The sequence below is a fragment of the Salmo salar genome, chromosome 04 (assembly GCF_965601325.2).
Source record: "Salmo salar chromosome 04, fSalSal1, whole genome shotgun sequence".
NCBI lineage: Eukaryota > Metazoa > Chordata > Actinopteri > Salmoniformes > Salmonidae > Salmo > Salmo salar.
The window spans coordinates 95943022-95964919 of record NC_138294.1 but is presented as its reverse complement, the minus strand read 5'-3'; the positions used below and the strand labels follow the sequence as shown (position 1 = coordinate 95964919).

At 43.7% G+C, this 21898-nt stretch overlaps 1 protein-coding gene across 1 annotated transcript in view; it reads left to right on the top strand.

The window, feature by feature from the left end:
* The window catches only part of LOC106604067 (dihydrolipoamide S-acetyltransferase (E2 component of pyruvate dehydrogenase complex)), a 28160-nt gene extending 13266 nt beyond the window's left edge, over window positions 1-14894 (top strand). Inside the window, exons 6-14 of the mRNA XM_045717508.2 lie at window positions 1887-2062; window positions 4376-4517; window positions 4621-4685; window positions 6302-6403; window positions 7464-7571; window positions 8685-8803; window positions 8886-9048; window positions 9151-9287; window positions 13894-14894. Coding sequence (XP_045573464.1) covers window positions 1887-2062; window positions 4376-4517; window positions 4621-4685; window positions 6302-6403; window positions 7464-7571; window positions 8685-8803; window positions 8886-9048; window positions 9151-9287; window positions 13894-14023 — 1142 coding nt within the window. The 3' untranslated portion in view covers window positions 14024-14894. The remainder of the gene's footprint in view (window positions 1-1886; window positions 2063-4375; window positions 4518-4620; window positions 4686-6301; window positions 6404-7463; window positions 7572-8684; window positions 8804-8885; window positions 9049-9150; window positions 9288-13893) is intronic.
* The last annotated feature ends 7004 nt before the right edge of the window (window positions 14895-21898 follow it).

The window sequence follows — 21898 nt, the reverse complement described above, 5'->3', positions numbered from 1 at the left end:
CTAAATTAGGCTTATAAATATATATCCTGCACCCCCTGTCAAATTAAACATATATATCCTGCACCCCCTGTCTAATTAAACATATATATCCTGCACCCCCTGTCTAATTAAACATATATATCCTGCACCCCCTGTCTAATTAAACATGTATATCCTGCACCCCCTGTCTAATTAAACATATATATCCTGCACCCCCTGTCTAATTAAACATATATATCCTGCACCCCCTGTCAAATTACACATATATATCCTGCACCCCCTGTCTAATTAAACATATATATCCTGCAGCCCCTGTCTAATTAAAATATATCATGCACCCCCTGTCTAATTAAACATATATATCCTGCACCCCCTGTCTAATTAAACATATATATCCTGCACCCCCTGTGAAATTACACCTATATATCCTGCACCCCCTGTGAAATTACACCTATATATCCTGCACCCACTGTCAAATTACACATATATATCCTGCACCCCCTGTCTAATTAAAAATATATATCCTGCACCCCCTGTCTAATTAAAAATGTTTATCCTGCACCCCCTGTCAAATTACACATATATATCCTGCACCCCCTGTCAAATTACACATATATATCCTGCACCCCCTGTCAAATTACACATGTATATCCTGCACCCCCTGTCTAATTAAAAATATATATCCTGCACCCCCTGTCTAATTAAAAATATATATCCTGCACCCCCTGTCAAATTACACGTATATATCCTGCACCCCCTGTGAAATTACACCTATATATCCTGCACCCCCTGTCTAATTACACATGTATATCCTGCACCCCCTGTCTAATTAAAAATATATATCCTGCACCCCCTGTCAAATTAAAAATATATATCCTGCACCCCCTGTCAAATTAAAAATATATATCCTGCACCCCCTGTCAAATTACACATATATATCCTGCACCCCCTGTCAAATTACACATATATATTCTGCACCCCCTGTCTAATTAAACATATATATCCTGCACCCCCTGTCTAATTACACATATATATCCTGCACCCCCTGTCAAATTACACATATATATCCTGCACCCCCTGTCAAATTACACATATATATCCTGCACCCCCTGTCAAATTACACATATATATCCTGCACGCCCTGTCAAATTACACATATATATCCTGCACCCCCTGTCTAATTAAAAATATATATCCTGCACCCCCTGTCAAATTAAAAATATATATCCTGCACCCCCTGTCTAATTAAAAATATTTATCCTGCACCCCCTGTCAAATTACACATATATATCCTGCACCCCCTGTCAAATTACACATATATATCCTGCACCCCCTGTCAAATTACACATATATATTCTGCACCCCCTGTCTAATTAAACATATATATCCTGCACCCCCTGTCTAATTACACATATATATCCTGCACCCCCTGTCAAATTACACATATATATCCTGCACCCCCTGTCAAATTACACATATATATCCTGCACCCCCTGTCAAATTACACATATATATCCTGCACGCCCTGTCAAATTACACATATATATCCTGCACCCCCTGTCTAATTAAAAATATATATCCTGCACCCCCTGTCTAATTACACATATATATATCCTGCACCCCCTGTCTAATTACACATATATATATCCTGCACCCTCTGTCTAATTAAACATATATATCCTGCACCCCCTGTCTAATTAAACATCACCGTGTCATCTCTGACTGTGCAGGGAGTTTTCTATATTAGGGGTCAGGGTCGGTTGGGGGCCTCACATTGTCACTATCACAGAGTCCGGTGGTTGTCGATGGGTTATTAACTATTACGGGCAGGTGTGGATAAACAAAACAGCTGACCCACGCAGCGCTACCACACTGTACACATTGATGTTAGTCATGTGTGTGTGCAGGGTTTGAGGTGCAGGAGGAGGGTTACCTGGCGAAGATCATGGTGTCTGAGGGAACGCGTGATGTTCCACTGGGCGCTCCTCTCTGCATCATTGTGGAGAAGGAGAGTGACATCGCTGCCTTCAGTGACTACGTAGAGACGGGAGGGGCTGATGTCTCCGCCCCACTTCCTGCCCCGGTAACACAAAACATTCTGATGGCTTGTACTATAACTTGTTAGCTAGCATTGTTAGAGATCTTGTACTATAACTTGTTAGGTAGCATTGTTAGAGATCTTGTACTATAACTTGTTAGCTAGCATTGTTAGAGATCTTGTACTATAACTTGTTAGCTAGCATTGTTAGAGATCTTGTACTATAACTTGTTAGCTAGCATTGTTAGAGATCTTGTACTATAACTTGTTAGCTAGCATTGTTAGAGATCTTGTACTATAACTTGTTAGCTAGCATTGTTAGAGATCTTGTACTATAACTTGTTAGCTAGCATTGTTAGAGATCTTGTACTATAACTTGTTAGCTAGCATTGTTAGAGATCTTGTATTATAACTTGTTAGCTAGCATTGTTAGAGATCTTGTATTATAACTTGTTAGCTAGCATTGTTAGAGATCTTGTACTATAACTTGTTAGCTAGCATTGTTAGAGATCTTGTATTATAACTTGTTAGCTAGCATTGTTAGAGATCTTGTACTATAACTTGTTAGCTAGCATTGTTAGAGATCTTGTATTATAACTTGTTAGCTAGCATTGTTAGAGGTCTTGTACTATAACTTGTTAGCTAGCATTGTTAGAGATCTTGTACTATAACTTGTTAGCTAGCATTGTTAGAGATCTTGTACTATAACTTGTTAGCTAGCATTGTTAGAGATCTTGTACTATAACTTGTTAGCTAGCATTGTTAGAGATCTTGTACTATAACTTGTTAGCTAGCATTGTTAGAGATCTTGTATAATAACTTGTTAGCTAGCATTGTTAGAGATCTTGTACTATAACTTGTTAGCTAGCATTGTTAGAGATCTTGTACTATAACTTGTTAGCTAGCATTGTTAGAGATCTTGTACTATAACTTGTTAGCTAGCATTGTTAGAGATCTTGTACTATAACTTGTTAGCTAGCATTGTTAGAGATCTTGTACTATAACTTGTTAGCTAGCATTGTTAGAGATCTTGTACTATAACTTGTTAGCTAGCATTGTTAGAGATCTTGTACTATAACTTGTTAGCTAGCATTGTTAGAGATCTTGTACTATAACTTGTTAGCTAGCATTGTTAGAGATCTTGTACTATAACTTGTTAGCTAGCATTGTTAGAGATCTTGTACTATAACTTGTTAGCTAGCATTGTTAGAGATCTTGTACTATAACTTGTTAGCTAGCATTGTTAGAGATCTTGTATTATAACTTGTTAGCTAGCATTGTTAGAGATATTGTACTATAACTTGTTAGCTAGCATTGTTAGAGATCTTGTACTATAACTTGTTAGCTAGCATTGTTAGAGATCTTGTACTATAACTTGTTAGCTAGCATTGTTAGAGATCTTGTACTATAACTTGTTAGCTAGCATTGTTAGAGATCTTGTACTATAACTTGTTAGCTAGCATTGTTAGAGATCTTGTACTATAACTTGTTAGCTAGCATTGTTAGAGATCTTGTACTATAACTTGTTAGCTAGCATTGTTAGATATTGTACTATAACTTGTTAGCTAGCATTGTTAGAGATCTTGTACTATAACTTGTTAGCTAGCATTGTTAGAGATCTTGTACTATAACTTGTTAGCTAGCATTGTTAGAGATCTTGTACTATAACTTGTTAGCTAGCATTGTTAGAGATCTTGTATAATAACTTGTTAGCTAGCATTGTTAGAGATCTTGTACTATAACTTGTTAGCTAGCATTGTTAGAGATCTTGTACTATAACTTGTTAGCTAGCATTGTTAGAGATCTTGTACTATAACTTGTTAGCTAGCATTGTTAGAGATCTTGTACTATAACTTGTTAGCTAGCATTGTTAGAGATCTTGTACTATAACTTGTTAGCTAGCATTGTTAGAGATCTTGTACTATAACTTGTTAGCTAGCATTGTTAGAGATCTTGTACTATAACTTGTTAGCTAGCATTGTTAGAGATCTTGTACTATAACTTGTTAGCTAGCATTGTTAGAGATCTTGTACTATAACTTGTTAGCTAGCATTGTTAGAGATCTTGTACTATAACTTGTTAGCTAGCATTGTTAGAGATATTGTACTATAACTTGTTAGCTAGCATTGTTAGAGATCTTGTACTATAACTTGTTAGCTAGCATTGTTAGAGATCTTGTACTATAACTTGTTAGCTAGCATTGTTAGAGATCTTGTACTATAACTTGTTAGCTAGCATTGTTAGAGATCTTGTACTATAACTTGCTAACTAATTAGACATTTTCTAGATGGTTGTCTGACAGACTGGAGAATACCTGGAAGTCAACTGATAGATACAACAACATTGTGTGTGTGCTAGGTTGCAGCCCCCACTCATGCAGCGCCCCTCCCTAGCCCAGCCCCCGTTGCCCCAGCAACCCCCAGGAAAGGGCGTGTTTTCGTCAGCCCGCTCGCCAAGACGCTCGCTGCTGAGAAGGGCATTGACCTGGCCCAGGTCAGCGGTGAGTTTACACACACACACACACACACACACACACACACACACACACACACACACACACACACACCTTCTCTCTGACGCTTGTATGTGTGTTTGTTTTTCAGGCTCTGGTCCTGATGGTAGAGTCACCAGGAAAGACATTGAGACCTTTGTCCCTCCCAAGGCTGCTGTAAGTCACCACATACACACTTTACTGTGTTTATCCTAGATGGTTTTTAATGTTTAATATTGATTATTATTATTATTAATGCTTAGAATTGATTATTATTATTAATGCTTATTATTGATTATTAGCAATGCTTAGCTTAGTATTGAATCAAATGAAATTGTATTAGTCACATGCGCCGAATACAACAGGTGTAGTAGACCTTACAGTGAAATGCTGAATACAACAGGTGTAGACCTCACAGTGAAATGCTGAATACAACAGGTGTAGTAGACCTCACAGTGAAACGCTGAATACAACAGGTGTAGTAGACCTCACAGTGAAATGCTGAATACAACAGGTGTAGTAGACCTCACAGTGAAATGCTGAATACAACAGGTGTAGTAGACCTCACAGTGAAATGCTGAATACAACAGGTGTAGTAGACCTCACAGTGAAATGCTGAATACAACAGGTGTAGTAGACCTCACAGTGAAATGCTGAATACAACAGGTGTAGTAGACCTCACAGTGAAATGCTGAATACAACAGGTGTAGTAGACCTCACAGTGAAATGCTGAATACAACAGGTGTAGTAGACCTCACAGTGAAATGCTGAATACAACAGGTGTAGTAGACCTCACAGTGAAATGCTGAATACAACAGGTGTAGTAGACCTCACAGTGAAATGCTGAATACAACAGGTGTAGTAGACCTCACAGTGAAATGCTGAATACAACAGGTGTAGTAGACCTCACAGTGAAATGCTGAATACAACAGGTGTAGTAGACCTTACAGTGAAATGCTGAATACAACAGGTGTAGTAGACCTCACAGTGAAATGCTGAATACAACAGGTGTAGTAGACCTCACAGTGAAATGCTGAATACAACAGGTGTAGTAGACCTTACAGTGAAATGCTGAATACAACAGCTGTAGTAGACCTCACAGTGAAATGCTGAATACAACAGGTGTAGTAGACCTCACAGTGAAATGCTGAATACAACAGGTGTAGTAGACCTCACAGTGAAATGCTGAATACAACAGGTGTAGTAGACCTTACAGTGAAATGCTGAATACAACAGGTGTAGTAGACCTCACAGTGAAATGCTGAATACAACAGGTGTAGTGGGGTACCAGTACAGAGTCAATGTGGAGGCTATATACAGGGGGTACCAGTACAGAGTCAATGTGGAGGCTATATACAGGGGGTACCGGTACAGAGTCATTGTGCGGGGGCACAGGTTAGTGGAGGTAATATGTGCATGTAGGTAGAGTGACTATGCATGGAAAATAAACAGAGTAGCAGCATTGTAAAAATGGAGGGATGGGGATGGGGGGGGGGTCAATGTAAATAGTCTGAGAAGCCATTTGACTAGATGTTCAGGAGTCTTATGGCTTGGGGGGTAGAAGCTGTTTAGAAGCCTCTTGGACCTAGACTTGGTACCGCTTGCTGTGCAGGTAGCAGAGAGAACAGTCTATGACTAGGATGGCTGGAGTCTTAGTATTGATTATTACCAATGCTTAGCTTAGTATTGGGTTATGAGACTTCCATTGATTTATGGTCTGTAGACACAGATCTGATGCAGTGTTCACTCAACATGGGATGTAATTTTGTGGGTGTTTCTGTGTGTTTGTGTAGGCTCCGGTGTCAGCCGCCCCTAGGCCTGCCGCTACTCCCTCCCCAGCCGTTGCCGTGTCAACAGGCACCTTCACCGACGTCCCCGTCAGCAACATCCGACGGGTGAGCTGAGCTAGCAAGCCAAGGAGCGCTCCGTGCGTTAGCGGCATTAACAGGTCCAAGTCGAGCTAAAAGCATACAAATACAAAGTCCTCTGTTTACTCGAACACACTATCACAAATTGTTGTATATTTTGGCTGCGCATTGTTAAGCTAGAGGCGGTAAGGTCACACGATCATACCATGTTTTTAAATATACATTTATTGAAAATACAAACAAATATATTATTGAAATCAATTAACAAAGATCGATTTACTGTTTCAAATTTATTTCACCATTTAATATGTTCACTGTGCTGGTTATTGATCCACATTTTGGGTGAGTGTGTGTGTGTGTGTGAGGGATAATCAACGACGTGGAAGGTGTGTTCCACAACGGACCTGCAGAGTAACTAACCTTCCGCGGAGTTGCTTTACATTCCAGAGAACACATAGGGCCTCGAGTTCATTATCCCTTTTATACCACGGCTATAATTTACCACATTTACCACTAGAGCTGGGTTCCTTAACCACTAGAACTGGGTTCCTTAACCACTAGAGCTGGGTTCCTTAACCACTAGAGCTGGGTTCCTTAACCACTAGAGCTGGGATCCTTGACCACTAGAGCTGGGTTCCTTGACCACTAGAGCTGGGTTCCTTAACCACTAGAACTGGGTTCCTTAACCACTAGAACTGGGTTCAAGTTGGCTAGATAACTACAGTAGTGGCCGTGGTAACCAAACAGACTCGCTAGTTTAGCTAACCAAAACCATCATTCCTAGCTTGCCATTATGAAAATCCAATTTAACACAATGCCAATAATGTTTTCAATTCGACTTTTGCTTTCAAAAGTAGCTCAAACGTAGAACATGTAAGAATGAACTATAGCCATTGAATTCTACCGTGCTGATATACCCTGTGTTGTAGGGAAATCATGCACGCTCTAGAATGCCCTTCAAGCCAATCAGAAGCAAGTCTTCAACAATGTGATGGTATAAATATGTATTAGTCGACGTTATATCTGACTGGAGGAGGACAGGGTGTGGCATGTGACTTTAATATCAGGTGATATTGTTGTTCCCTAGGTGATAGCCCAGAGGCTGATGCAGTCCAAACAGACCATTCCCCACTACTACCTGTCTGTTGACGTCAACATGGACCAAGTCCTAGAACTACGCATGGAGCTCAACACTGTGAGTCTGTCTGTCTGTCGTCTGGCTGGCTGTCTCTCTGGCTGTCTCTCTGGCTGTCTCTCTGTGAGTCTGTCTCTCTGGCTGTCTCTCTGGCAGTCTCTCTGTGAGTCTGTCTCTCTGGCTGTCTCTCTGTGAGTCTGTCTCTCTGTGAGTCTGTCTCTCTGTGAGTCTGTCTGTCTCTCTGTGAGTCTGTCTGTCGTCTGGCTGGCTGTCTCTCTGGCTGGCTGTCTCTCTGTGAGTCTGTCTGGCTGGCTGTCTCTGTGAGTCTGGCTGGCTGTCTCTCTGGCTGTCTCTCTGTGAGTCTGTCTGGCTGGCTGTCTCTCTGTGAGTCTGGCTGGCTGTCTCTCTGGCTGTCTCTCTGGCTGTCTCTCTGTGAGTCTGTCTGGCTGGCTGTCTCTCTGTGAGTCTGTCTGGCTGGCTGTCTCTCTGTGAGTCTGGCTGGCTGTCTCTCTGGCTGTCTCTCTGGCTGTCTCTCTGTGAGTCTGTCTCTCTGTGAGTCTGTCTGGCTGGCTGTCTCTCTGTGAGTCTGGCTGGCTGTCTCTCTGGCTGTCTCTCTGTGAGTCTGGCTGGCTGTCTCTCCAGCTGTCTCGCTATGAGTCTGGCTGGCTGGCTGTCTCTCTGTGAGTCTGGCTGGCTGTCTCTCTGGCTGTCTCTCTGGCTGTCTCTCTGTGAGTCTGTCTCTCTGTGAGTCTGTCTGGCTGGCTGTCTCTCTGTGAGTCTGGCTGGCTGTCTCTCTGGCTGTCTCTCTGTGAGTCTGGCTGGCTGTCTCTCCAGCTGTCTCGCTATGAGTCTGGCTGGCTGCCTGTCTCTCTGTGAGTCTGTCTCTGTGTCTGTCTCTCTGTGAGTCTGTCTGGCTGGCTGTCTCTCTGTGAGTCTGTCTGTCTGGCTGGCTGTCTCTCTGTGAGTCTGTCTGTCTGGCTGGCTGTCTCTCTGTGAGTCTGTCTGTCTGGCTGGCTGTCTCTCTGTGAGTCTGTCTGGCTGGCTGGCTGTCTCTCTGTGAGACTGGCTGGCTGGCTGGCTGTCTCTGTGAGTCTCTGTCGTCTGTCTCTCTGGCTGTCTGTGAGTCTGTCTGTCTATAACCTCTCCCCCCCTCTCTCACCCCCTCCCTCCTAGGAGGTAAAGGCCCAGAACATCAAGCTGAGTGTGAATGACTTCATCATTAAAGCCAGCGCTCTGGCCTGCCTTAAGGTCCCTGAAGCCAACTCCTCATGGCTCGACTCTGTTATCCGACAGTGAGTGCACACGCTGACACCATGCAAAAACACATGTTTTCTTTAGGTCAGGTTTAACCTGTGTGTGTGTGTGTGTGTGTAGGAACCATGTGGTGGACGTGAGTGTGGCGGTGAGTACACCCAACGGTCTGATAACGCCCATCGTGTTCAACGCCCACACCAAGGGACTGGCTGCTATCAGCTCTGATGTCTCAGCCCTGGCTGCCAAGGCCCGCGACGGGAAACTACAGCCGCACGAGTTCCAGGTAACTACACACACTGAAACAAATGTGTTAAACACATCCTATACACTCACACAGCATTAGGTGGTCCCACAGGTTCCAGAATCCTCTAAAACTGTGTTTCAGGGAGGCACGTTTACCATCTCTAACCTGGGAATGCTTGGCGTCAAGAACTTCTCAGCCATCATCAACCCTCCCCAGGCCTGTATCCTGGCAGTAGGGGGCTCAGAGAAGAGACTGCTGCCTGCTGACAATGAGAAAGGGTAACTACACTACCACAATACTATAACTACACTATACTAGACTATAGTACTACCCCAGGCCTGTATCCTGGCAGTAGGGGGCTCAGAGAACAGACTGCTGCCCGCTGACAATGAGAAAGGGTAACTACACTACCACAATACTATAACTACACTATACTAGACTATAGTACTACCCCAGGCCTGTATACTGGCAGTAGGGGGCTCAGAGAACAGACTGCTGCCCGCTGACAATGAGAAAGGGTAACTACACTAGGACATACATTGTATATGCTGTACTCCATCTACACTATACTACCTCTACACATACAGTGCATTTAGAAAGTATTCAGACCCCTTGACTTCTTCCACATTGTGTTATGTTACAGCCTTATTCTTAAATGGATTTGCATCTGTATTTATTTAAGCCATCTACACACAATACCCCATAATGGCATCACAATACCCCATAATGGCATCACAATACTCCATAATGGCATCACAATACCCCATAATGGCATCACAATACTCCATAATGGCATCACAATACCCCATAATGGCATCACAATACCCCATAATGGCATCACAATACTCCATAATGACATCACAATACTCCATAATGACATCACAATACCCCATAATGACAAAGCGAAAACAGATTTTTTTAAATTTTTGCAAATATATAAAACATTATACAGAAATACCTTATTTACATAAGTATTCAAACCATTTGCTATGAGACTCGAAATTGAGCTCAGAAGCATCCTGTTTCCATTGATCATCCTTGAGATCAAATCAAAAATCTAAATCAAATTGTATTTGTTACATGCGCCTAATACAACAGGTGTAGACCTTAGTGAAATACTTACTTACAAGCCAACAATGCTTTCAGAAGTTAAGAAAAAAAATGAAAATAAGTGTTAAGTAAAAAATAGAAAATTAAAGTAACAAATAGTTAACCAGCAGCAATAAGTAAAAAATAGAAAATAAAAGTAGGAAATTAAAGTAACAAATAATTAACCAGCAGCAATAAAATAACAAGCTAGACTATATACAGGGGGCTACTGGTACAGAGTCGATGTGCGGGGGCACCGGTTAGTTGAGGTAATATGTATGTAGAGTACATGTATGTAGAGTTAAAGTGACTATGATTATAAACAGAGAGTAGCAGCAGTGTGAAAGAGGGGTCTGGGTAGCCCTTTGATTAGCTGTTCAGGAGTCTTATGGCTTGGAGGTAGAAACTGTTAATAAGCCTTTTAGACCTCAACTTGGCACTCCGGTACCGCTTGGCGCTCCGGTACAACTTGGCGCTCCGGTACCGCTTGGCGCTCCGGTACCGCTTGGCGCTCCAGTACCGCTTGGCGCTCCGGTACAGCTTGGTGCTCCGGTACCGCTTGGTGCTCCGGTACCGCTTGGTGCTCCAGTACCGCTTGCCGTGCGGTAGCAGAGAGAACTGTCTATGACTAAGGTGGCTGGAGTCTTTGACAATTTATTTTTAGGGTCTTCCTCTGACACCACCTGGTAGAGGTCCTGGATGGCAGGAAGCTTGGCCCCAGTTATGTACTGGGCTGTACGCGCACTACCCTCTGTAGTGCCTTGCGGTCGGAGGCCGAGCAGTTGCCATACCAGGCAGTGATGCAGCCAGTCAAGATGCTCTCGGTGGTGCAGCTGTAGAACCTTTTGAGGATCTGAGGATGCATGTCGAATCTTTTCAGTCTCCTGAAAGGGAATAGGTTTTATCTGTTTGGGCGGTATGCAAATTGGAGTGGGTCTAGGGTTTCTGGGATAATGGTGTTGATGTGAGCCATGACCAGCCTTTCAAAGCACTTCATGGCTACAGACGTGAGTGCTACGGGTCAGTAGTCATTTAGGCAGGTTACCTTAGTGTTCTTGGGCACAGGCATTATGGTGGTCTGCTTAAAACATTTTGGTATTGCGGACTTGGACAGGTTGAAAATATCAGTGAAGACACTTGCCAGTTGGTCAGCGCATGCTCGGAGTACACGTCCTGGTAATTCGTCTGGCCCTGCAGCCTTGTGAATGTTGATCTGTTTAAAGGTCTTACTCACATCGGCTACGGAGAGTGTGATCACACAGTCGTCCAGAACAGCTGGAGCTCTCATGCATGTTTGTGTTACTTGCCTCGAAGCGAGCGTAGAAGTAGCTTAGCTCGTCTGGTAGGCTCGTGTCACTGGGCATTTTGTGGCTGTGCTTCCCTATATACCAACGTCACGCCACAGCATCTCAATCAGATTCAAGTCCAAACTTTGACTAGCCCACTCCAAAACCTTCATTTTGGTTTTTTTAAGCCATTCAGAGGTGGACTTGCTGGTGTGTTTTGGATCATTGTCCTGCTGCAGAACCCAAGTGCGCTTCAGCTTGAGGTCATGAACTGATGGCTGGACGTTCTCCTTCAGGATGTTTTGGTAGAGAGCAGAATTCATGGTTCCATCAATCCCAGCAAGTCGTCCAGGTCCTGAAGCAGCAAAGCAGCCCCAGACCATCACACTACCACCACCACCATATTTACTGTTGGTACGATGTTCTTTTTCTGAAATGCTGTGTTACTTTTACGCCAGATGTAACGGGACGCACACCTTCCAAAAAGTTCAACTTTTGTCTCGTCAGTCCACAGAATATTTTCCCAAAATCAAGATGTTTTTTTGCCAAAAGTGAGACGAGACTTTATTTTTTTTTTGGTCAGCAGTGGTTTTCGCCTTGGAACTCTGCCATGGATGCCATTCTTGCCCAGTCTCTTTCTTATGGTCATGAACCCTGACCTTAACTGAGGCAAGTGAGGCCTGCAGTTCTTTAGATGTTGTTGTGGGTTCTTTTGTGACCTCTTGGATGAGTCGTCGCTCTTGGGGTTATTCCGGTAGGCCGACCACTACTGAGGAAGGTTCACCACTGTTCCAAATGTTCTCCATTTGTGGATAATGTCTCTCACCGTGGTTCACTGGAGTCCCAAAGCTTTAGAAATGGCTTTGTAACCCTTTCCAGACTGATAGATGTCAATTACTTTGTTTCTCATCTGTTCCTGAATTTCTTTGGATCGCGACATGATGTCTTGCCTTTTGAGATCTTTTGACCTACTTCACTTTGTCAGACAGGTTCTATTTGAGGGATTTCTTGATTCAACAGGTCTGGCAGTAATCAGGCCTGGGTGTGGCTAGTGAAATTGAACTCAGCTTTCCAAAAAATGTGATTAACCAGTAAATTCATGATTACCTTGTCACATAGGGCCATGAAGGTTCGGATAGCTTTTTCCCCTTAAGCAGGTATATCTCTCTGGTCATCCCCAAAGCCAATTCCTCCTTTGGCCGTCTCTCCTTCCAGTTCTCTGCTGCCAATGACTGGAACGAACTACAAAAATCTCTGAAACTGGAAACACTTATCTCCCTCACTAGCTTTAAGCACCAGCTGTCAGAGCAGCTCACAGATCACTGCACCTGTACATAGCCCATCTATAATTTAGCCCAAAATACTACCTCTTCCCATACTGTATTTATTTATTTTATTTATTTAGCTCCTTTGCACCATATTATTTATATTTTAACTTTGAACTTTCTTCAAACTACAAATCTACCATTCCAGTGTTTTACTTGCTATATTGTATTTACTTTGCCACCATGGCCTTTTTTGCCTTTACCTCCCTTATTTCACCTCATTTGCTCACATTGTATATAGACTTATTGTTCTACTGTATTATTGACTGTATGTTTGTTTTACTCCATGTGTAACTCTGTGTTGTTGTATGTTGTCGAACTGCTTTGCTTTATCTTGGCCAGGTCGCAATTGTAAATGAGAACTTGTTCTCAACTGGCCTCCCTGGTTAAATAAAGGACTTGTTCTCCACTAGCCCACCTGGTTAAATAAAGGACTTGTTCTCAACTAGCCTACCTGGTTAAATAAAGGACTTGTTCTCAACTAGCCACCTGGTTAAATAAAGGACTTGTTCTCAACTAGCCACCTGGTTAAATAAAGGACTTGTTCTCAACTAGCCACCTGGTTAAATAAAGGACTTGTTCTCCACTAGCCTACCTGGTTAAATAAAGGACTTGTTCTCCACTGGCCACCTGGTTAAATAAAGGACTTGTTCTCTACTAGCCTACCTGGTTAAATAAAGGACTTGTTCTCAACTGGCCTAACCTGGTTAAATAAAGGTGAAATAAAATAAATAAATAAAATAATAAATAAAATTATCACTTAACCGCATTTTGTGTTTTACTTGGGTTATCGTTGTGTAATATTACAATTAGTTTGATCTGAAACATTTAAATGTCCAAGAAAACAATAAATCAGGAAAGGGGGCAAATACTTTTTCAGAGCTTTACTAGACTAGACTAGACTACTATCATACTACAATGGTAAATACAAGGGGTGTCAAGCTAACGAGTGGATGGTTTCAGCACCACCAGAGATGCAGTAGGTCTGGTTGACGAGACACTGGTTAGATTGGCAGGTTGAAGCGATGGTGACCTCATTGACGTGATTTCATAATGTGACGTCATCGTGATATTGACGGGTTAGGGACAGGGCTTTTAAAACTAATGGTGATTGTACTGTGCTCTGGTGTGTGTGTGTGTGTGTGTGTGTGTGTGTGTGTGTGTGTGTGTGTGTGTGTGTGTAGGTTTGACGTGGCCAGCATGATGTCGGTGACGTTGAGTTGTGACCATCGCGTGGTGGACGGAGCGGTCGGAGCTCAGTGGCTCGCAGAGTTCAGGAAGTTCCTGGAGAAGCCTGTCACCATGCTGCTCTGATTGGACAACGCTCTCACCAGGCCATGCTGTGGTTGGCTGCAGCCGTCGGCAAGCTGATCTGATTGGTGGAAACCTTTTTCATCATGCTTCTGTGATTAGCTGGCCCACCACAAGGACACTCCCCCTTAAAGGGGTGGGGCGGGACTCACTCCCCTCCCAGAGTATAACACCCCTCCCCATCTCTCGCTCTCTTTATTTATTGCGACCAGGTAGTTACAGTTTAGACCAGAGGCCATAATGTCACTCATGTTTATAAAGGGAACAGTTACAGACCCGCCCCTGTGTGTGTGTGTGTGTGTGTGTGTGTGTGTGTGTGTGTGTGTGTGTGTGTGTGTGTGTGTGTGTGTGTGTGTGTGTGTGTGTGTGTGTGTGTGTTCCCAGAGTAGGGAGATTGTGTTAAAAGCCAAAGTTAGATGGAGAATGCCCCATAGACTCAGTCACAGGCCCACTGCAGACCTGCCCAGCTCCTCTGAAGCACCATGTGTAAATGAACACATTGACAGGTCTGCAGTTCTGTTGGTTGTATGTTATCCCATGTAGTTCGTTAATTGATTGATTGGCCAGAGTTCACTCACCTATATCAAGTCTTCAGAGGGGAAGATCGCCAATCGGCCATGCTGCTTATGTCCAGGTGTGGAGCCGATCTATTGGTACCTTCTATAATGCTGTAGGATTGGTGGAATCTACAGAGTAGGTGGAGCTTTACTTATGACATCACTCCTGACTAAGCTCTCTGCCAATCCCCTTCTTCCCCAGAACATTCTATTTACATGACATCATCTGTAAACAAGTGAAACGCACAAAGATGTTAATCTGGATATATGGTTTCCATGGAAATTACTGCTGAATAAATTTAAATGAATGAAAATGAGCTACTATGGTGCTGTTGTGGAGAGTCATTCTGTATATAGATTAACTGGGTGTATCTCCCATAGACACCAATGCATTTTATTTATTTAACCAGGCAAGTCAGTTAAGAACAAATTCTTATTTACAATGACGGCCCACCAAAAGGCCGGGGACAGGGGCCTGGGATTTAAAAAAATTATACAATAAATATAGGACAAAACACACATCACTACATAAAGAGACTTAAGGCAGCAACACAAAAACATACTACAAACATTATTGGGCACAGTCAACAGCACAAAGGTCAAGAAGGTAGAGACAACAATACATCACATAAAGCAGCCACAACTGTCAGTAAGAGTGTCCATGAATGAGTCTTTGAATGAAGAGATGGAGATAAAACTGTCCAGTTTGAGTGTTTGTTGCAGCTCGTTCCAGTCGCTAGCTGCAGCGAACTGAAAAGAGGAGCAACCCAGGGATGTGTTCGCTTTGGGGACCTTTAACAGAATGTGACTGGTAGAACGGGTGTTGTATGTGGAGGATGAGGGCTGCAGTAGATATCTCAGATAGGGGGGAGTGAACGGGTGCTGTATGTGGAGGATGAGGGCTGCAGTAGATATCTCAGATAGGGGGGAGTGAACGGGTGTTGTATGTGGAGGATGAGGGCTGCAGTAGATATCTCAGATAGGGGGGAGTGAACGGGTGTTGTATGGGGAGGATGAGGGCTGCAGTAGATATCTCAGATAGGGGGGAGTGAACGGGTGCTGTATGGGGAGGATGAGGGCTGCAGTAGATATCTCAGATAGGGGGGAGTGAACGGGTGTTGTATGGGGAGGATGAGGGCTGCAGTAGATATCTCAGATAGGGGGAGTGGACGGGTGCTGTATGTGGAGGATGAGGGCTGCAGTAGATATCTCAGATAGGGGGGAGTGAACGGGTGTTGTATGGGGAGGATGAGGGCTGCAGTAGATATCTCAGATAGGGGGGAGTGAACGGGTGTTGCATGTGGAGGATGAGGGCTGCAGTAGATATCTCAGATAGGGGGGAGTGAACGGGTGTTGTATGTGGAGGATGAGGGCTGCAGTAGATATCTCAGATAGGGGGGAGTGAACGGGTGTTGTATGGGGAGGATGAGGGCTGCAGTAGATATCTCAGATAGGGGGGAGTGAACGGGTGCTGTATGTGGAGGATGAGGGCTGCAGTAGATATCTCAGATAGGGGGGAGTGAACGGGTGCTGTATGTGGAGGATGAGGGCTGCAGTAGATATCTAATTTATTGGTCACATGGTTAGCAGATTTTATTTATTTTACCTTTATTTAACCAGGTAGGCCAGTTGAGAACAAGTCATTTATTTAACCAGGTGGGCCAGTTGAGAACAAGTTCTCATTTGCTACTGCGACCTGGCCAAGATAAAGCAAAGTAGTTCGACACAAACAACAACACAGAGTTACACATGGAGTAAAACAAACATACAGTCAATAATACAGTAAAACAATAAGTCTATATACAATGTGAGCAAATGAGGTGAGATAAGGGAGGTAAAGGCAATAAAAGGCCATGGTGGCAAAGTAAATACAATATAGCAAGTAAAACACTGGAATGGTAGATTTGTAGTAGAAGAAAGTGCAAAGTAGAAATAGAAATAATGGGGCGCAAAGGAGCAAAATAAATAAATACAGTAGGGGAAGAGGTAGTTGTTTGGGCTAAATTATAGATGGGCTATGTACAGGTGCAGTGATCTGTGAGCTGCTCTGACAGCTGGTGCTTAAAGCTAGTGAGGGAGATATGAGTCTCCAGCTACAGAGATTTTTGCAGTTAGTTTCAGTCATTGGCAGCAGAGAACTGGAAGGAAAGGCGGCCGAAGGAGGAATTGGCTTTGGGGGTGACCAGTGAGATATACCTGCTGGAGCGCGTGCTACAGGTGGGTGCTGCAATGGTGACCAGTGTGCTGAGATAAGGCGGAGCTTTACCTAGCAGAGACTTGTAGATGACCTGGAGCCAGTGGGTTTGGCGACGAGTATGAAGCGACCAACGAGAGCGTACAGGTCACAGTGGTGGGTAGTATATGGAGCTTTGGTGACAAAACGGATGGCACTGTGATAGACTACATCCAATTTGCTGAGTAGAGTGTTGGAGGCTATTTTGTAAATGACATCGCCGAAGTCGAGGATCGGTAGGATGGTCAGTTTTACGAGGGTATGTTTGGCAGCATGAGTGAAGGATGCTTTGTTGTGAAATAGGAAGCCGATTCTAGATTTAATTTTGGATTGGAGATGTTTGATGTGAGTCTGGAAGGAGAGTTTACAGTCTAACCAGACACCTAGGTATTTGTAGTTGTCCACATATTCTAAGTCAGAACCGTCCAGAGTTAGTGATGCTGGACAGGCGGGCAGGTGCAGGCAGCGATCGGTTGAAGAGCATGCATTTAGTTTTACTTGTATTTAAGAGCAGTTGGAGGCCACGGAAGGAGAGTTGTATGGCATTGAAGCTCGTCTGGAGGGTTGATAACACAGTGTCCAAAGAAGGGCCAGAAGTATACAGAATGGTGTCGTCTGCGTAGAGGTGGATCAGAGACTCACCAGCAGCGAGAGCGACATCATTGATATATACAGAGAAAGGAGTCGGCCCGAGAATTGAACCCTGTGACACCCCCATAGAGACTGCCAGAGGTCCGGACAACAGGCCCTCCGATTTGACACATTGAACAGTAGTTGGTGAACCAGGCGAGGCAATCATTTGAGAAACCAAGGCTATTGAGTCTGCTGATGAGGATGTGGTGATTGCCAGAGTCGAAAGCCTTGGCCAGGTCAATGAATACAGTTGCACAGTATTGTTTCTTGATGTTAATGCGAGTGTAGCGAAATGCTTATCTCATATAAGGGGATGACCAGTTTACAGAGGAGTATAGAGTGCAGTGATGTGTCCAATAAGGAGCATTGGTGGCAAATCTGATGGCCGAATGGTAAAGAACATCTAGCCGCTCGAGAGCACCCTTACCTGCCGATCTATAAATTACGTCTCCGTAATGTAGCATGGGAAGGATGGTCATCTGAATCAGGGTTAGTTTGGCAGCTGGGGTGAAAGAGGAGTGATTACGATAGAGGAAACCAAGTCTAGATTTAACTTTAGCCTGCAGCTTTGATATGTGCTGAGAGAAGGACAGTGTACCATCTAGCCATACTCCAAAGTACTTGTATTCGGTGACTACCTCCAGGGCTAAACCCTCAGAGGTAGTAATCACACCTGTGGGGAGAGAGGCATCTTACCAAACCACATGACCTTTGTTTTGGAGGTATTCAGAACAAGGTTAAGGGTAGAGAAAGCTTGTTGGACACTGAGAAAGCTTTCATTAGGGCTGTAGTATATCCTATAGGACACCATATTCACGGTCGGATCTATTCCTCAGAGATCCTAGAAGGTAACCAGACTTCACTATTTCATTAGGGCTGTAGTATATCCTATAGGACACCATATTCACGTTCGGATCTATTCCTCAGAGATCCTAGAAGGTAACCAGACTTCACTATATCATTAGGGCTGTAGTATATCCTATAGGACACCATATTTGGTCAGAGAGCGATGCCTTCATGGCACGCCGGTGACGCGGACGGCCGTCACTTGAATGACTGTATCTTTGTCAAATTAGCACCAATCGGGGTCAAACAAAGCTTGTGTGTGTGTGTGTGTGTGTGTGTGTGTGTGTGTGTGTGTGTGTGTGTGTGTGTGTGTGTGTGTGTGTGTGTGTGTGTGTGTGTGTGTGTGCGCGCGTGTACACTATGTGGAATATTTTTGGACCATTGTCTTCTCTGAAAACAGGTACTGACAGGAAGAGCAATATGAGTCTGTCAGAGGTCGTCACGCTGGAAGGGGACGTGTGGACAACCAAAGCTTCCAACGAAGAAGCAGGTGTTCCTTCCAGTGATGTGGACCTCGGACCTGGTACCAGTAAGGATTGGCCTTTACGGAGGCGGTAAGACCCTCGCTCCTTGATATAGAAATCCTTCGACTTCACTGCCTCTTCAACGGTAAGGTCTGTTGCACCATAGGGACACTTGACCTCTACCAGACCATCCGGTGAGGATGCCTCCAGCACTGAAGTGCAGTGCCTTAGACCGCTGCGCCACTCGGGAGCCCAGCTGTAGAATTTTTAAGTACATTTTCACATCAGGACAAGCGCAACATTTCCATAACTTGTGATTTTATCAATTAAAAGTTTATCACTTGATATATCAATCATATGGTGGGAAGGATCCTATAAATTCACTGTGTGGATGCATGTACCACTCTGGATAAATAAACACTGTGTGAATGCATGTACCACTCTGAATAAATACACGGGAGCAGCCCTCGTCCGTGGGATGCATGTACCACTCTGAATAAATAAACACTGTGTGAATCCATGTACCACTCTGAATAAATAAACACTGTGTGAATCCATGTACCACTCTGAATAAATAAACACTGTGTGAATGCATGTACCACTCTGAATAAATAAACACTGTGAATCCATGTACCACTCTGAATAAATAAACACTGTGTGAATGCATGTACCACTCTGAATAAATAAACACTGTGTGAATGCATGTACCACTCTGAATAAATAAACACTGTGTGAAGCTCGCATCCGCTACAAGACCATGGTGCTTGCCTACGGAGCTGTGAGGGGAACGGCACCTCCGTACCTTCAGGCTCTGATCAGGCCCTACACCCAAACAAGGGCACTGCGTTCATCCACCTCTGGCCTGCTGGCCTCCCTACCTCTGAGGAAGCACAGTTCCCGCTCAGCCCAGTCAAAACTGTTCGCTGCTCTGGCACCCCAATGGTGGAACAAGCTCCCTCACGACGCCAGGACAGCGGAGTCAAACACCACCTTCCGGAGACACCTGAAACCCCACCTCTTTAAGGAATACCTGGGATAGGATAAAGTAATCCTTCTAACCCCCCCCTTAAAAGATTTAGATGCACTATTGTAAAGTGGTTGTTCCACTGGATATCATAAGGTGAATGCAACAATTTGTAAGTCGCTCTGGATAAGAGCGTCTGCTAAATGACTTAAATGTAATTTAAATGTAATGTAAATGTAATGTACCACTCTGAATAAATAAACACTGTGTGGATGCATGTACCACTCTGAATAAATAAACACTGTGTGAATCCATGTACCACTCTGAATAAATAAACACTGTGTGAATGCATGTACCACTCTGAATAAATAAACACTGTGTGAATGCATGTACCACTCTGAATAAATAAACACTGTGTGGATGCATGTACCACTCTGGATAAATAAACACTGTGTGAATCCATGTACCACTCTGAATAAATAAACACTGTGTGAATCCATGTACCACTCTGAATAAATAAACACTGTGTGAATCCATGCACCACTCTGAATAAATAAACACTGTGTGAATCCATGCACCACTCTGAATAAATAAACACTGTGTGAATCCATGTACCACTCTGAATAAATAAACACTGTGTGAATCCATGTACCACTCTGAATAAATAAACACTGTGCTTTTGAAGATTTGTCTCTGGTCATGAAACGAGAATACAGACTGGATGTCTAAACTAAGTCCATTCTGAATGTCAACAGCCTTTTAGATTCATTCTCATCAAGGACAACATTCTAGAACTGAGTTATCACCCATCTGAGTCTGGTATCCGGGGTAACCTGGTTCATCAATATATAATGGAACTATAGAACATATTGTATTGCTAACATGCTCAAACTGAACTTAATAGCGACACTCACCAACACAGGATAAAAGTTATCCCTCATGCTGGCACAGACCAAACCGGTATGTTACCCCTCACTATAGCTGCTCTTCTCCACATGGCCAGACTTCTAGTGGTCTTCTCTACATGGCCAGACTTCTAGTGGTCTTCTCGACAAGGCCAGACTTCTAGTGGTCTTCTCGACAAGGCCAGACTTCTAGTGGTCTTCTCCACATGGCCAGACTTCTAGTGGTCTCCCACATGGCCAGACTTCTAGTGGTCTTCTCCACAAGGCCAGACTTCTAGTGGTCTCTACATGGCCAGACTTCTAGTGGTCTCTACATGGCCAGACTTCTAGTGGTCTCTACATGGCCAGACTTCTAGTGGTCTCCACATGGCCAGACTTCTGGTGGTCTTCTCCACATGGCCAGACTTCTAGTGGTCTCTACATGGCCAGACTTCTAGTGGTCTTCTCCCCTTTTAATGCTCTTATGCTCATCCTTGAAAAATGCCGTAAGGTCTGAAATAGACACTAAAGTCGACATGCTTTACAAACATATCTAGACGAAGTCGTACTAAAATATGTTTTGCTCTCCTAACTAGCTAGCTAAAGTGTAGTCAGTGGCTAGCTAAGAGAGAGAAAGGGGATGGAAGAAGTTCAACAGTCTGTCAATTTCAATACAGCACATGGATTCATCATAGATTGGGCACAACTCTCTGATCGCGCTGGTGAACAGTAGCTGACAGTGTCGGCTAGAGATGATGTGCAACAGCTTCCTGCAGGAAGTGGTAGACTTGCTGAAGTCTTCTCTGTTGCTAATTAGCATTTCAATTGTTTTAGAGTAAATTGAGGCGATTATATTGACAAAACTCATATTGTCCGAGAGAGAATTACACGGTTATCAAAACATCACGCCAAGGTAAGCCCACACCAGACTCGCACAACTTTATATCGGAGTTGTCCCTGTCGATATTCAAGACTGGCTATGCATATTCATGAGGCTAGCATAACATCTCACTCTCCATTGAATACAGGTGGGTGATGTCAGCACCCCTCAAGTATTCAAATAAGATTGAGACCAATCCAAAGAGAAGAATTGGTGGGAGCTTGACAGCTCGCCATTCTGTTCTGAGGACAACGAATCCCATTGTTTAGGGCGGAGACTCGAGCGTCTCATTTATATCTGGTATCTGTGACTTATCCCTGACCCCTCTCAGTAGTAGAACGTGAGTAAAATCCCTGGCCAAGCCGTTATTCCAACCTGTGTTGTGATAACTGCGTTGTTTGTTCTGTAAGTCCTGTC